Consider the following 16551-nt stretch of genomic DNA (forward strand, 5'->3'; position numbering starts at 1 on the left):
GAGTAAAATGCATTAGCATGCGTTTAGTTGCCATTAAGGTCTGGGGTTTTAGTCCTTTGAGAGGGGAGGGGACCTCTCCTTTTTTCCTCCTTCAGAAATCAGCAGGGCTGGAGTGAGCGTAAGAGGGGACAGTGATTACACGGAGCCACTGAGCACGGAGGACGCACAGCCACCAAATCAACCGGCAGTGGGGGAGAGGCTCCTAATCAGAGGGCAAAATGGCCCACTTGACAATCACACACAAAGCTCCCAACTCAGCGCTGATTGCGACGGCTTCGCGATCCAACCCCCCCCCTCCTGACACTCCCCCCTATTAATGCTCCTTCAGCTCAGCCTGCCAATCAGACAGCCCTCCTTTTCCCCTCAGCTTTAATACGCCGTAATAATTGGACGAGATTTCTAATCACTCCAGTCTATCAGGTGGCTAATTGGTGTTGTTTTAAGATTGTCATTAGAGAGCGGGCTTTTTTGTCCAGGGGAAGTCGCACGGTGATTTGAACTGTCCTGCGGACATCACAGTTTTGCGAAGGGAGAATAGGGTATCGATACTTCAAAATGCTTGTAAAACGTGGGGACTTTCACTGAGGGCACGTGAATTTAAAATTTTCTCTTGTCGTTCCTGATGTAACATTACAAATTAAATATTTAAAAAGCAAAACCGCAAATTATAGTTCATAGTTTTGATAGGTCTCCAGGGAGCAAATTCTACTGTAGCCTACTAAAATATATTTGCTGCTGTAATAATTATGAGCAATGTCTATCGTAGGTGTGCCGTTATGTTTTCATGATGAAGTATAAATTAAAATGGATAAAAACGAATGTTTCGATTTTATTTTGGACCTGAGAATTAAATATCCACAGCAATAAATGTTCAATCACATATGTATAACACTACTAAGAATCTTTACACGATTTCTTTACATTTAAATCTTTACATGTAGGGTTTCGAAATGTTCATGAACTGGTCATTAACCCAGGTCACCGTAGCTCACTCCGGTTGTAAGATCGCTTTGTATACTTCCAAGCAGACCCCGCTACTAGTCCGCAGGTTTTTCTGTCCATTTTGTTAGACAAATCATAAAATCGGGAAATGACGCAGATTCAAACATTAACTTCCTAGTATATTTTTATTACGGTTAAGAGCATCCTACAAACTCTTCCATGCGCCTCCCTATAAATTTAAGAACCAAAGGGTAGCAAAATCAATCTTTGTGAAAGCACATTAACCCCCTCTAGTGGTGAGTTACTGTACATATTTACACGATCCACATCAGGCTTAATGCACGTTTCTGCTCAAATAAACCCTTTGAACACCAAACGTTATTCCACACGCAATATCAACTCCAACTGTCTGAATAGAAATATAAATTTGTGAAACTCTTGCCAGTCCTTACCTCTGACCTCTCTCGCTGTGGGCTAATAAGAAATAATCATTTCACAAGACCTCTTACCTTTCATGCAGAGCAAGCTCATCATCGATTACCACCCAGTACTGAAAATGATGTATAGCAATGTGGAGTACAATATAGTTTTATAAACAATTTATCACCATTTCACATGTGCCTCATAAAAGTGAACACCAAATAGAGAGGAGAGAGTGTATCATGAGAGAAACTCATCCATATGGTAGAGGAGGGACTTGCTAATGAGGCAAATCTCCCAAATGAGGCATCACAGGGCAGAGAACTGGCAACTAATCCTGAGGAAATGTGCTTCCAAACCACACTTGTTTCTTTGGAGGGCCCAAATGATGCTTTGGCAGAGATGACGAATGTGGTCAGCTTCCTCATTGGGCCACCAGTACCTGCTGTCTACCCTCATCACAGGGAAATGAGCTGCATGTACCATTCACATACACAAGGGCTTTCGAAATAACACCAGCTTATTTAGAAACACTGATGCAGAGAAAAAAGGCAATTAAAGGCATGCTTAACACCAGCACCCCTTTGTATAAAATGGATATTCTTTAAAGTGGATTTGAGCCTTTTTTGAGAATGTTGACTATTTATATTCATTACAATGATTATTTATGAGAGGCTCTCCACAAAGGTTTACATGCAATCTCAGAAGAAAGGCAATAACGTGCGGTTTGTTAATTGTTGTTGTTGATTGTTATTGAAAAACAACAAGTATACATTAGACAGTCATTAAACACATTTGCATGATGAGGAGTTATGATGCTTACTCTTTCAGTGAAGTCATTGGAGTTCTAACCCAGGGATTCTTGAGAGTTCTATAAAAACAATGACAGATCACATTCCAGCTCATCCTCCAAATCACTTTCCTTCTTTTTAATACTACACTCTGTTCCGCTGTCTTGCATTCTTTTTCGCCGCCTCCTGTAGACAAATTTTTGATCTGTCTGTCTGTCCTTTAATTGGCTTTTAACTTCCTCTGGTCCCAAGGTCTTTGTCAGGCAATCATACAACCTGTGAAAAGCAGAATCTTGGTTAAAGATATTTTTGGATTCAAACTTATTTGTACTAGCTAAGTATACTTTTCTAAGTAAACGACTAGTGCAATTTTAAGTTGCTCTGCATCTGCTAAAATGTCAACTGTAAATTAAATATTATAAGGTAGTTTGAATCTCTCTCTCTCTCTCACACACACACACACACACACACACACACACACACACACACACACTGAAATACCTTCCTATCCTTCTGAGATTTTCTTCCATTTTATTATTAGCAACTGCAACAAGAAAATCAATGTATTCTTCAGAAACCAGGATTTGCCCTTTTTGGCTGAGAGGAACTTCAAGACAATGGGTACTGCGCACAGCCTGTGTGTTGGAACATCATTAAACAGATGACATTAGTTTGGCCTCTAATTTCAAACACAAAAGAGCATGCTCATTTTCTCTAATCAAAGGTGTTAACATCTACCACTCTAAATGTATGTATGCCTGTATGCTTGTTCACCGTAATGATTTTGCCTCTTTTTCCAACAGTCACTCCAGAATTCCTAAAACCTGCATTTATGGCGACAGTGTGCTGCCAGAAAAAAATGATAAAAAATGTCACCAAAAAATGATCAAATTATTTCAAATCTCGACATCTATTTGCTTCATAATATACATTTGTTACCAGGAGTTTTGCGTCGTCTAATTGTTTGCATTGAACATGAAGAACACAAGGCTCAAACTTAAAGACAGCATCTCCAGAAGACTTTCCCAAACTTGCGACCTGTATAGGAGGGCATGTAAAAGTCAGCATTATAACCCAAAGTTAGCCAAGCACCCAAGCAAAGCTGGCTTCGATAGATAAGGTCTTACCACATCATCCTTCTTACACTTATTGTGAGTTAGAAATAACCAGGTACAGTTTTGCTTTTGCATATCGATGCAGTCGGACACCTTCAAGCACAAGAAAATAAAATCAACGTAGCTAGTGAATTTACACGTTAAACTAGTAAGTTTAGGTTTAAAACAGCGGTCAAGCTATCTGTGCTTTAGCTATTCACGGTCAAGTCATCCGCGCTTTAAATTCCAATGCGACTATATGCCGATTTTACGGTATTTCGATGCTCACCGAAATCTAACGGTCCTTAAGCAAAGAGAAACAGACTTGCGTATTTTTTGGAAGAGCTTTGATGAAGACACACTTTTACTATATTTAAAAGTACAACGTACAGTTTGATTGAACTACTTTACTTGCATCAATACATTAAACACAACTGGTTATACATTTAGACAGCTCAGTAAGCATTGTGCAAAACGCTCTTTTCTATATAATGTTTCTCAGACGTTAATTATAGAGCTTGACTGCCAGCTAAAACAGGGGTTATTTTGCAAATGTGCAGGGGAAGGGGTACTCCAGGGCTGAAAAAAATTCCACTGCCAATTGAGTGGTGGCCCTTGGATATAGATCAAGTTTGAAAAGATTCTACTACACCAGTGTTTAATAAATGTATATTGACATCCTTGTATTTCTAATGATGTTTACATGTCCATTTAATTCAGAGAAAGTATTGTTACATATTTTTCTGAATTTTAACATAATACCAAGACAGTTCCACTACCACATAAGAGTAGTGTACCTTATTTATCAGCAGAGTAAGTTGGGACGGATTTCACTGTACCGTTTTTCATAAACCCATATTAAAATTCATACTACATTTATGCAAAAACATGTACTCATTTCATTTAGACTGATTTTGGATATCTATTTAACAAACATTTCCCATAATGCCAAAATCTTTCCATTACCACATAAGAATAGTGTACATTGCCTATCAGCAGAGCAGGTTGACAGATTTCACTGTACCATTTCTTCATAAACCCATATTAATGTACTTGTATTATAAAGACTGAATTTGGAGATCTATCTATCAGAAATTTCACATAATGCCAAGACAGTTCCACTATATAAGAGTAGGAGCCCTTGGCCATCATCAGTGCATGTTTGGTCACATTTCACTGCACCATTTCTTCATAAATCCATTTTAAAATTGTACTACCTTTAGGCAAAATAAAATACTTCATAGAAGCTGATTTTGACCATCTATTTCTCAAAAATGTTCCTATAATGCCAAAGCAGTAGCACTACCTCAAATGTAGGAGCCCTTGGTCATCACCAGTGCAATATATATATATATATATATATATATATATATATATATATATATATATATATATATATATATATATATATATATACACACATATATATACATACATACATATTACTCATACTTCCTTTGGGCAAATTAATATACTCATATCATACATGCTGATTTTGGATTGCTGTTTCTCAGAATTTTCCCATAATGCTAAAATATTCCACTAGTCCCCAAGATTGGTAGCATTTGGGCATCATCGGTGCAAAAGACAACAGACAAGGTACACTACTCTTATGTGACAGTGGAACTGGCTTGGCATTGTCTCTGAAATTTCACAGACATAGATATCCAAAATCAGCCTAAATGAAATGAGTGCACGAATTCTCCCAAATGTAATATGATTTTAATATGGGATTATGAAAAAAGATGGTACAGTGAACTTTGTCCAAACTACTCCGCTGATAGGCAAGGGCTCCTACTGACATGTGGTAGTGGGACTGTTTTTGCATTATATTAAAATTCAGAAAAATATGTAACCATACTTTCTCTGAATTAAATGGACATGTAAACATCATTACAAACACATGGACTTCAATATATATAATTTACTAAACACTGGTGCAGTAGAACATTTTCAAACTTGATCTGGTGATAGCCAAGGGCCGCCACCAATTGGCAGTGGAATTCTTCAGACATGGAATACCCCCTGCCCTGCCCATTTGCAAAATTTTACTAGTGATAACCCCTGTTTTAGCTTGCAGTCAAGCTCTATAATAAACTTCTGAGAAACATTATACAGAAAAAGCATTTTGCACAATGCTAATTGAGCTGTCTAAATATATAACCAGTTGTGTTTAATGTAATGATGCAAGTAAACTAGTTCAAGTAAACTGTATTTTATACTTTTAAATCTAGCAAACGTGCGCGTTTTCATCAAAGCTCTTTCAAAAAAAAATACCCAAGTCTCTGTTCCTTTTGTAGGAAGCGTTAGATTGCGGTGAGCAGCGAAATACCGCAAAATCTCGCATATAGTCGCATTCGACTTTAACGCGCGGATGACTTGAACGTGAATCGCTAAAGCACGGATAACTTGACTGCAGTGATTTATCAGAGACATATCGTCGCCAGGTCACTTCTAGAGCACAATATGAAAATGCTAACCTAGCTGGATGTCATTCGTGCAGCTAACTAGATGGATATCTAGCTAGCATAACCTAGCTAACAATGTTAACTAGCTCGCTAGCAAACTTATTTTAAACAAACAAATGGGATTTATACACTTACCCCGTCAATAAGGACGATTCTTCCAGAACAAGAACTTGTGGTAAAGTAGTGCTCAGAACTATTTATGAACGCTACAATACTAGAAATCTCGTCGTCTATACTCCCCTTTCTACTAAAGTCGATTTTGTTTAGACACTGCTTCTTCCACTGTTTGAATGTATTTTCATCTTCCATGTTGAACAGATGTGATATCTAGCTAAATTATATTTTGTCGACATTCACTTTCTGTTCACCTATTTTCATATATTATACAATGATTCTTTTTTTTTATTTTTTTTTAACAAGTTCTTGATATGGCTAAGGTGCTTTATAACTGCTAGCTGACTAGGTACTTAACTGGTTAATATGCTTCTATGGTAGCCGAATTGATTCAGAAATCATTAGACACGGAAGTATTTACGACATCGCGGAATTACGTTTGGATACTCTGTTGCAACTTGCGCTGTGAGTTGCTTTGCCTATATTCTAAATTGTATTCATTTGTGTCACGCATTTATATACACTTTCTCAATCCACATGCAAACCGACTGCCTATTGCTGCTTTTTGTGTTTTTATAAAGCCTATCATATTTCAGGTAGTTGATTTCTATATACTTGAATCAGGTTGCCTGCCTAGGGTTGAGAAAATGCTGAGCTCATCATGTAACAGTATGTAACTTTGTAGGCTCGTGAGTCAAGATGGCCTCATCAAAACTAATGAAAGCCATAAGAGTGTCAGAGTTTGGAGCACCTTCAGTACTGAAACTCTGCTTAGACATACCTGTTCCCACTCTAGGTCAGAAGCAGGTAAGCTAATATTTCCATGGAATATGCATTAAACTATATTAACAAAACAAATATTAGTAACAAGTAGCTGTCTGCCCATTGGTTTACCTGCTACAGGTACTCATTCGAGTGCAGGCCTGTGGAGTGAACCCAGTGGAGACGTATATTCGCTCTGGGTCCTTTGCCCGAAAGCCAAGTCTGCCCTATACTCCTGGATCGGATGTGGCTGGAGTGGTGGAGGCAGTGGGAGATGGGGTTCGCCTTCTGCAGGTGCTCGGATTATTTTCGTGTGTTTGTTTTGCAGCATGTTATACCAAAGTGGTCCTATTTCATAGTGTGGAAATGTGCACTCCTTTTAGCTGTACACAGGTATATCCTCACAGCTGGCATTTGTATTGAGTTTTCAGCATTACCTATGGCCAGATTAGCCAGTCTCACACACAGAGGGTCCTTGCACCGTTTGGTAAAAATAATAATAATAAAAATAAATGAATGTTTATATCACATTTTTGACATTTACGTTACCCATATTTACATCATTTCATTGAGAGAGAGAGTGCTAAAATATTAAGTCAAGTTTATTTACTATTGGGTTCTGTTATTCATTTAGCCTTTTATCAGAAAAGCTAGTAAAATGTATTTAATGAAAGTGAAATGCAAAATTTGAGAGTGAGGCCCAAAAATGAAAATTTGCATTAAAGGACCAAGCACTAAATGAGATTATATATAAAACTTCTAAATTAACCTTATATCTCAGATGTGGTCAGGTGTCATTTTATAAGCAATCATTTGCTAGGCTATAGTCTCACTGCATAAGAAGTCTCTCTTTTACCCACATGCACACTCCATTTTAACTTCATATTAATAGCTCTTCCCTTCTGGTAACTGTGAGTGTGTACAGTCGTGGCCAAATGTTTTGAGACTAGCACAAATTTTAGTTTTCACAAAGTTTGCTGCGTCAGTTTTTATGGTGGCATTAACTCTAGATTGTGAAGAGTGATCAGATGAATTGCAATTAATTTCAATGTCATTCCTGGCCATGAAAATTAACTTCCAGCCAGTGAATTTCAACTCTGCCACAAAATGGCCTGCTAACATAATTTCAGTGATCTTCTCGTTAGCTCAGGAGAAAGTGTTAACAAGGATAAGAAAGCTGATATCACTCCGTCATGCTGATTAGAAGAACAGACTGTCTGCTTTAAAAGGGTGGTGGTGTTTGAAGTTTTCTTCCGTTAGCCATGGTTATCTCCAAGGAAATACATGCAGTCATCATTGCATTGCAGCAAAAGGGCTTCACAGGCAAGGACATTACTGCTTGTAAGATAGTACCAACCATTTATCGAATCAAGAGCTTCAAGGAGAGAGGTTCAATTGCAGTGAAGGAGGCTTCAGGGCACTCAAGAAAGTCAAGAAAGTGCCAGGACCATCTCCTAAAGAGGAGCTATAGAATCGGGTCACCACCATTACAGAGCTTGCTCAGGAATGGCAGAGGGTAGGTGTGATTGCATCTGCATGTATAGTGAGGCAAAGGCTTTTGGAAGATGGCTTGGTGTCAAGAAGGGCAGCAAAGAAGCCACTTCTCTCCAAGAAAAACATCAAGCACAGACTGACATTCTGCAGGAAGTACAAGGATTGGACTGCAGAGTACTGGAGGCAGTAAACTTTGACACAAATTTGGATCATAGTCTCAACTTTTGGCCATGACTTTGTATCTGGGAGTTGGCTACCTCACTAAGCAGATGATAAAAAACGTTGTGTGTGTCAGTTTCTGATGTTAATTTTGTCAGGTTAGTACAGTATCTTTTGACAAAACTGACCTGTTTTTCAGGCAGGTGATCGAGTGTTCACCACAGCCACCGAGACAGGGGGATACGCTGAGTACACCGTTGCTTCCGAAGACTCTGTTCACAGACTGCCTGAGTCGTTAGATTATAAACAGGGTGCTGCCATTGGAATCCCTTATTTCACTGCTTACCGGGCCTTATTTCACAAGTAAGAGGTTGAAATGTAAGGCTGTCAAGTGATCACAAACCATATGTTTATTCATTTTTGTTAATTCTTCTGGTGTGTACCATGTCTTTTGATTTTGCATTTTGTCTTAAAAAGGGCACATGCAAAAGCTGGAGAGACAGTTCTCATTCATGGAGCCAGTGGTGGGGTAAGAACACCAACTTCCATTCATTCAACCCTACTGTTCTGATCCCTCTCCATCATTTGCTTGAATCAAACGGCAGGGCATTCATGTTGTTAGGTTGGAATTGCAGCTTGTCAGCTGGCACGAGCATTCGGCCTGAGGGTTCTGGGCACAGCGGGGACACCAGAGGGCATGAAGCTAGTGCTTAGCAATGGAGCCCATGTGGCCTTCAATCACAGAGAAAACGACTACCTTGACAGAATTCAGGTGTGGTTGACACCTAGCATCATTCATGTAAAGGAGAAAGATAAGATGATACACATTAGTGGTGTGTGTTTGTTTGTTTGTTTAGGCAGCAATGAATGGGCAAGGTGTTAACGTGATTGTTGAAATGCTATCAAATGTAAACCTTGGCAATGACCTTAAACTTCTGGCCCTGGGTGGCAGGGTGACTGTGAGTATTGTGTTTTTGGCTATAAACCTCTTTGGGCTAATTGTGTGCTTGCCATGTCCATTTGTGGTATTACGCTGTCTGTCCTTTCAGGTTGTAGGCTGTAGAGGGACTGTTGAGATTAACCCAAGAGACACCATGCTTAAGGAGTCCAGCATTATTGGCGTGGCCATGTTCAGTGCTTCAAAGGTATCATGTTCTCTATATAGAGTATAATATACACATGATGTGGGTACGCTTTCATGCTGTCCACGTCTCTGCATCCTGAAGGAGGAAATGGCAGAGAGTGCAGCGGCCCTGTTTGCAGGGTTGGAGGCTGGTTGGCTAAGACCTGCAGTTGGTCCACAGTATCCACTCGAGAAAGCAGCTCAAGCCCACGAGGACATCATCAATAATCCTGGAGCTTCTGGGAAAATGGTCCTGACTATGTGAATTTAAACCTGTATTGAAGTCATGTTTACATAGACAAAATGAGGTCAAATGGCTCCAGCGATGTAGAAACTGTTTTAAAGTATTATAATTTCAGTCACTATATTTTAATAAGTACTCTGAAATGTACTCTAAATTATTACTATGATGATTCATATACAGCAATTAAGAGCTATGCAATTACAGAGGAGAAAGACCACACCTGTTACATCTCTTGCCTAAGTACCCTATTGCTTACATGTTACTATCATTGTCAGTGATTTAGAATAACTCTTTTCTTGATTCTTCTATCCTGAGATTGGGTGATCTAGCTATCTGAATTTGTGAATTTGAGTTTGTTCCCTCTCCCTCTCCTCCCCTGCATTCAAGTCTCAAGCCCCAGCTGATTAACTGGTGTGCACCTGGAAATTAACACAGAATAATGAAGTTCCATACATGGTTCCTTCCTGATAATGTGCATCCAGAGATGGGAGGTAGTTTACTGAATGTATTTGAAATATTTAACAACATTTTGGTTTCAGTTTCAAGTTACTTTTGGGATGAGTATTTTTGTAATTGGAATTCTAAAAAGTATTTGCTTTGCTTTAATTGCATACTTAAGTTATGCATTTTTATGATGGAGCCTATGGACTAATGATTCTTTATTCTTTTCTCCCACCCACAACCCCCAAACTTCAAATGGTTGATGCTAATTTCATAAGATGATACAATTACATTAGCTGCATGCTCTGAGTGATGGTGCAATGGTTTCTCTGACTGCTTGGTATGTTGCCATCATTATAGCAACTTTGAAAGGTTTTTGCTTCTTCAAAAGGCCCTCCTTTGAATAATTTCAACAGTGGGTGTGGACTTTGCAATGAGTTTATCCGTGATCTTGTTCAGCATAAGAAAGCCGGCTTCTACCAGCCTTTAGAAGCATCATGACAGTTTCATACCAATTTTGAATACTATGGTTAAATCACATGTTTGCTCTGTATGCATGTGTAGAATTGCACAACAGCTTAAGACAGTGGGCTGCTGACATCAGTTTGTATGAAATTAGGACCCCTGGAATCCTGCTAAAGTAATAATTATTGACTATGTTTAGGATCTTGTCTATAGTAAGCAGAATTTAAACATTATAAATGTATTTTTATGTAATTTAACAAATGTATCTCAAATAAATCGTTGATGTATAGTGTGATTTATTTTAACATATTTGATAAGTAGGTTTCAGTGTATTATTTGTCCATTAGTGCATGCATCATCTAACATGGGTTGCCCCTTTAGGGGATTGGTTAGTGTGATAACCAGAAGCGGGTAAGGTGAACTCACGTGTTCTTATCTCTAAGGCACTAGTGTCAGTAATATCAGGTAGCACTCAGGTAAGGAGCATACCTAGTCTACAGTAATAGTACACTTCAGGTCTGGAGTGAGCAGTGAACATCATATAGAGTTGGCATGTTATTGGTTAGCAATTGTACATCTTTATTTTAACTGGAACAAATGGACGTCCCACTGACAACAGACTACTAATTTGTAGCCAGGATCTGAATTACTGTTGCCTGTATCGAGGTAAGCATATAGTGGTTTCATTTTAATGCGTGCTATGATTTCTTGAGAGGATGGCAAAAGGTTCTCCAAGAAGAACTTTTAACTGAACAGACCTGGCAACAGTAATGGGTGTTTTGAACAAAAATATGAAACAAATGTAAATATGTCTAACTTGTTTAGCAATATAAACAAACCAGGCAAATGGTTTTTTTATGTAGAAGCATAAATATATTCAACCTCAACTGTCAAATCTGGCAATTCTGTAAAATAATTATAGTCTTTGTTGTAATTTTTAATTGTATTATTGCTGAAAGGTGGGTAAGAATCCAGGTTATTGCTTTTGGTATATAGGAACTGTCACGTGACACAACCCCACCCCCCCCTCCGAGTCACGTGGTACGGCCTGCAAGGTGGGGGGGGGGGGGGTTCACCCTTGTCTAACCACACCCCAGTGATGGTACGCACCTGCATGGGGTTTATTGCTGAGCGTTTGTTCGTCTATTTAAACCCTTGTCAGGGCGTGCCTCGGTGTTGGCCGTTGTAAATGTAATTATAAATGTTAATGTTAGTGTATGTTAACTGTCGTGGAATGTTCACGTTGTGTAAAACCGTTGTCTATTTTGTGTGAGTGCCACCTTCGTCATTTGTGTTTCATGTTAATAAATGTTTCACCAGATCGAGGGAGTCTGTGCGTCCTGATCCACGCCCTGCGGCAGTCGGGCAACGTTACAGGAACACTGATGGTTTTGAAACCAGAGAGTATATTTCTTATATTTCCATATCTTAGCCTCACTAATTAGTCACAGAATACGTGGGTGCTGTCACCGGACTCACCATGACCTAGGGACACAAACCGTACATGCCATGTACATTGTGAGAGAAGAGAATCGGTGCTAAGAGAGGAAACAGGTGGCGCATCATGCATGTTTTATCACAATTCCTTCACCTTGTATGATAGTCAGGGTTGCCATGCAACGTGGGTCACAGTGGCACTAAGTGAGTTATAGTTGCAAAAACTAGAAAGAACTGAACAAAAATGGTAAAATATGACAGATCTGCATATGTCAATGAACTAATGATGTTGCTCCAAAGCCTGGGCTGTGGTTGATATTGTAATTTTCATTGTCATTAATAGGATCAAGGTTGGTGACCATCATGCAGAATGCAAAGGTTTACACAAGGCCACAAAGGCTGTGTGGGGAAAGGAAATGCAACACCATGCAACCCATTCAGTGACAAACCATGAGAAGTAAGTAGAGTGTTGCAGTTTGGCAGTACTACTCATCATCTAAAGTTACATGCTATATAGAGAATTGCTCATGATTTGCCAGATACTTTTAAGGCTGTTACGCATCAGGGCAACACAATGCTGTTCTATAGCTTTGTCTGGAATTATACTAGCCTTGTTAATTATGTTGAGCTCTCTTCTCAGGTGTTCTCCTAACACTGATGGTGTCAGTCACACAGGTTCAACTGTCTCTGTCTTGTCCTACCTCCTGTGTTGTGTGCTCTGAGGATGCCATCATTTGCAGTAATCTCTCTACCATCGTAGGTGATGACACTAATGTGATCCTTGCTAGTATTCCTAAATGTTATTCAATTTGCTGTTACCTCATTCAATATTCTCTCAGGTTATGAATACTAAGAAAAGTGCTACGTGCCAGAAAGATGCTTGTATCAGTGACGTTGCTCTCCTTGTGGTATCTTCAGCAGCTCCAAACTCAATCAAGGCCTTGATTCTCACTGATGGACTGATAGAAACTGTGGACAGTGCTGTTCTCTGTGGTTTATCCAACATGAGCGTTCTGGTGCTCAGCAACAATGTCATCTTCACTATTATGGATAATGCCTTCCAGAACCTCACTGTTCTTAGAACTCTGTTAATGGACCATAACCGTATCACATCCCAGTCCTTGGACAGATCCACTTTCTCCTGGCTAAGTAAACTGGAGATACTCCAATTGGGCAATAATGCCCTGAGGGTCATTGATGGCTCCTGGTTCCAGAACTCCAAAGCTCTGAAAGCCCTCTTTCTGGAGGGGAATCTTCTCACCAGTCTGAACTCAACTAGTTTTGGTTCTTCTGACCTGAGGAACTTGGAGACCTTGGGTTTGTCAGACAACCTCATAACTTATGTGGGTCAGGACAGCTTCCACAACCTGCCTCGTCTCCGTAGCCTGGATCTATCTCGCAACAGATTGCAGAATGCACCTAATGCTTTCTCCTATCTTTCCTGGCTCTCATTGCTAAACTTGGACCTTAATCGCTGGAACTGCACATGTGAGCTCAGAGAACTGGCTTCTTTTCTCAACAGTTACATACAGTCTCCAAGCAAAGTGTTGTACAATGGGCAGAGGATGATTTGTGAAAGGTCAGACAACCCAGCAATATGGACAGTGCTGGAGCTAACTGAAGCCAACTGTGCACCAGCTAACAGCAATATTTCAGTACAAGTTGTTGCTAAGGGTTCCAGCACACCTCAGCACTATATCAGAGATGTTGCCATCACTGCAGCCTGTTCCTTTCTGGGTAAGGGTACACTGCTTAAGGACCCCATCATTTACCAATATTTTTTATTTAACATATGGAATTTTCAAGTTGATTATGTATTTTGCTATGTTACAGGTGGTGTTGGTATTATGCTTGGAGTACTGGCACTTGTATATAGGAAACTGAATAAGAGAATTACATGTTGGCAGGTAAAGACCGCAACTGAGGGCCAGGCTGCACAGGCAACTGCCCAGTGGGACTATTCTGAAGACAAGGAAGCTCTTTCAATGTGTTATGCACTCCATAACAGCAACTACAAAGACCATCAGCCCTGGAACAAAGATGTTTCATATGATATTCCAGTCAACAACCAGTTCATATGTCGCAACTGCTGTTCAGCAAATCTTGAAACAGGTTACCAGGAGAGTAGGTGGAGGAGAAAGACTTTGCTGCAGAGATCCAATCAAATGGGAATTCAACATAACAGAAAAGATGATTGGTCATCCCATGCTAAGAGTGACCAATTGAAAGACACTGCGAGCCTGTCAAGGATCAAAGGTAGCTAAACTGAGTTACTAGTGCTTTTTGTCTGCAAATGTATTACATATTCATTACTAACCTATTCTAAAACATTTTTTAATTCACAGATGTTCAAAGATTTACTGAAAAAGATGACTCAAACACCTACCATTTTCAAACTCAAGAAAATGATCCTCAACATGGAGTTTCACAAGATCTGCCAACCATGAGAATTCAACAGTCAGCTTTCAGGAGACACTTATCAGTTGCCCAAAGTCAAACATTTACCCCTAAAGAACAAATGCACAACAACATGGAAGTTCATGGGAATCATGTAAATAATCATTCAGCGTTTAAGCATCAACTCAAGGAATATGGTACTTTGCCGGTTTACCAAACCATTAATTGCTTGCACTGTCATCAAACTTATGAATACAGACAAGCTGTGAATAAAGACCAGGATATTATCTTTAGAAAACACAAGGAGGGAATGCTGCCCAGAGGAGATCAAATATCTGAGGCAATTCAGTACAAAAATCCTTTAAATTCTAACATAGATCTGCAGGGTGAGGGTCAAGCTAGAGAACAGAGAAATGTAACATTTGCTTTATCAGGGCCCATGAACAATGCCCTCATTGTACCCAGTAAAACTCCTGACAGACCATCTAGAATCAACAGCATAAAAACATGTAGGAAACTAGAACAGAAAGGCCATCCAAGGCAAGGCAAGGCATCTGACAATGTAAACAGAATTAGCACACATAGATATGGGAAAAGCCACAAATCCAGATCTCAGTCTAATAGGAAATTAAAGGTGAAACTAAATCTGAACCCTCTTAGGAAAAGTCAGGTTTATCCTAAATCCAGTTCCAGCCATGGGAACTATGATACAGACACAGTCAAAAAAGACAAGCTGGCAACGAGTAAAGTAAAAAAGGATGGTAGTAGTCAATTAAAACAGAAATCCAAGGACAAAACTACCAAGAAATCCACACATAATGGAAGCAAGCCAAAGAAATCTGAATCATCAAAACAGTCACAGGAAAACCACCAGGGATCCAGTTTCATTCCTGAAAACAACAGTGATGATAATAAGGAAAATTCAAATGATCATTGTGAAGCAGCAGTCAATGAGTCCATATTTCCTGGGGCTACAAACACTACAACAACAATGGAAGAGTCCACCAGTCAACAGGAAGGGGGGGATCTCTCTAATAACTCCATGACCCCGCTGACATCAGGCCCTGCTGTAATACAGGAGTACCTATCATCAGGTGATGGTTCACCAAAAAGGAGAATTAGACTGATTATACCTGAGAAAACCTCCAGCAGGCCTCAAACTGCACTTCAAAAGAAAATAAGATAATACATCTGCCATCTTCTACTGTTAGTATTAAAAGACAAAGTTGTTAACTATGCTAAGGTGCATCATTCTAAGCCAATGTACATGTCCTGTCCTACAGTGTGGTATATAAAGGAAGTATCCTTAAACACTATGCAGAAACTGTGTGAAATGTATTTATCAACTATTGTTTGATAATAAACAAACTGTAATATTTTAGTTATTCATTTATCACTGCTGTTCATAATCAATGCTTTTCACCCTAGGAGAAAAAAATAGCTTCTATTCTATCCAAGGACCAATCATTTGCATACAAGTCAGATAACAGCAGCACAAAGTACTGTCTCCTAGAATTACTCTTTATGGTCTAGTGATAAGCTATACCTAGACTTCAAATGATTGCACTTGAAAATGTTCATAACACATACTGTGACAGGACAGAGCTTTACTCTAATACAATATAACAAACAACAATAAAAGTAAAAAATAAAAAATTAAAAAAAAAACGTAGCTTAATGGACCAGGAAAAGGAAAAAAGAGAAGAAAACAGAAAAGATGAGGAAGAAGGTGAAGGAAAAAACCTGAAGACTGTATTGGGAATTTTCACCAAAAAGCAGTTCACCATGTTGTGTGTTGGGGTTAGTCTGGTTGTGCTTCTACTTATCATCACAGTAACCTCATTTGTTGTAACTCTGAATTCTGATACAGGTAACTTTCATTCATGATAGAATATCTTACATGACATTAAGTTGCAATATGCATTTTTATGTTCAATGTATGGTGTTTATCAAAAATAGTAAAGTAACTGGTTATTCATATTTCCAGGAAGTTCAGAAACTTTGGTCCTTTTTCCTACGGATGGAGATATGCTAGAATTTCTTCTACAAAATGGAGAAATAAAGGAGAAAGATGGGCTCTCTGCCACATGGTATCATTCTGCTAACAGCAAAGCTGAAATGAACAAAGCCCTGCAAAGTAAAGGAAGACAATAGCTTTTAATGCCTAACTTGTTCTCATAAGTATGGTCCTATGATATTT

At 39.1% G+C, this 16551-nt stretch overlaps 3 protein-coding genes across 5 annotated transcripts; 2 read left to right on the plus strand and 1 right to left on the minus strand.

Moving 5' to 3' along the window:
* Positions 1-318: 318 nt before the first annotated feature.
* On the minus strand, positions 319-6204 carry tyw3 (tRNA-yW synthesizing protein 3 homolog (S. cerevisiae)). The gene is made up of 6 exons (XM_027031209.2): positions 5851-6204; positions 3281-3361; positions 3093-3191; positions 2928-2999; positions 2655-2788; positions 319-2429 (listed from the first exon to the last, which is right to left on the minus strand). The coding sequence occupies exons 1-6, from the start codon at positions 6022-6024 to the stop codon at positions 2234-2236; spliced, it is 756 nt and encodes a 251-aa protein (XP_026887010.2). The 5' UTR covers positions 6025-6204; the 3' UTR covers positions 319-2233.
* On the plus strand, positions 5601-10812 carry cryz (crystallin, zeta (quinone reductase)). Of its 3 annotated transcripts, XM_027031189.2 has the most exons (10): positions 5601-5890; positions 6211-6294; positions 6515-6636; positions 6733-6885; positions 8444-8607; positions 8722-8773; positions 8867-9016; positions 9102-9203; positions 9294-9389; positions 9471-10812. In XM_027031189.2, the coding sequence occupies exons 3-10, from the start codon at positions 6529-6531 to the stop codon at positions 9630-9632; spliced, it is 987 nt and encodes a 328-aa protein (XP_026886990.1). In that variant the 5' UTR covers positions 5601-5890; positions 6211-6294; positions 6515-6528; the 3' UTR covers positions 9633-10812. The 3 variants fall into 3 exon arrangements, with proteins under 3 accessions (XP_026886990.1, XP_026887000.1, XP_035384278.1); XM_027031199.2 differs by lacking the exon at positions 6211-6294; XM_035528385.1 differs by lacking the exons at positions 5601-5890; positions 6211-6294 and adding an exon at positions 6308-6425.
* A 2113-nt stretch (positions 10813-12925) lies between these two features.
* On the plus strand, positions 12926-15666 carry lrrc53 (leucine rich repeat containing 53). The gene is made up of 3 exons (XM_027031725.2): positions 12926-13691; positions 13788-14210; positions 14300-15666. The coding sequence occupies exons 1-3, from the start codon at positions 12959-12961 to the stop codon at positions 15535-15537; spliced, it is 2394 nt and encodes a 797-aa protein (XP_026887526.2). The 5' UTR covers positions 12926-12958; the 3' UTR covers positions 15538-15666.
* The last annotated feature ends 885 nt before the right edge of the window (positions 15667-16551 follow it).

This window comes from Electrophorus electricus, chromosome 7, assembly GCF_013358815.1.
Source record: "Electrophorus electricus isolate fEleEle1 chromosome 7, fEleEle1.pri, whole genome shotgun sequence".
NCBI lineage: Eukaryota > Metazoa > Chordata > Actinopteri > Gymnotiformes > Gymnotidae > Electrophorus > Electrophorus electricus.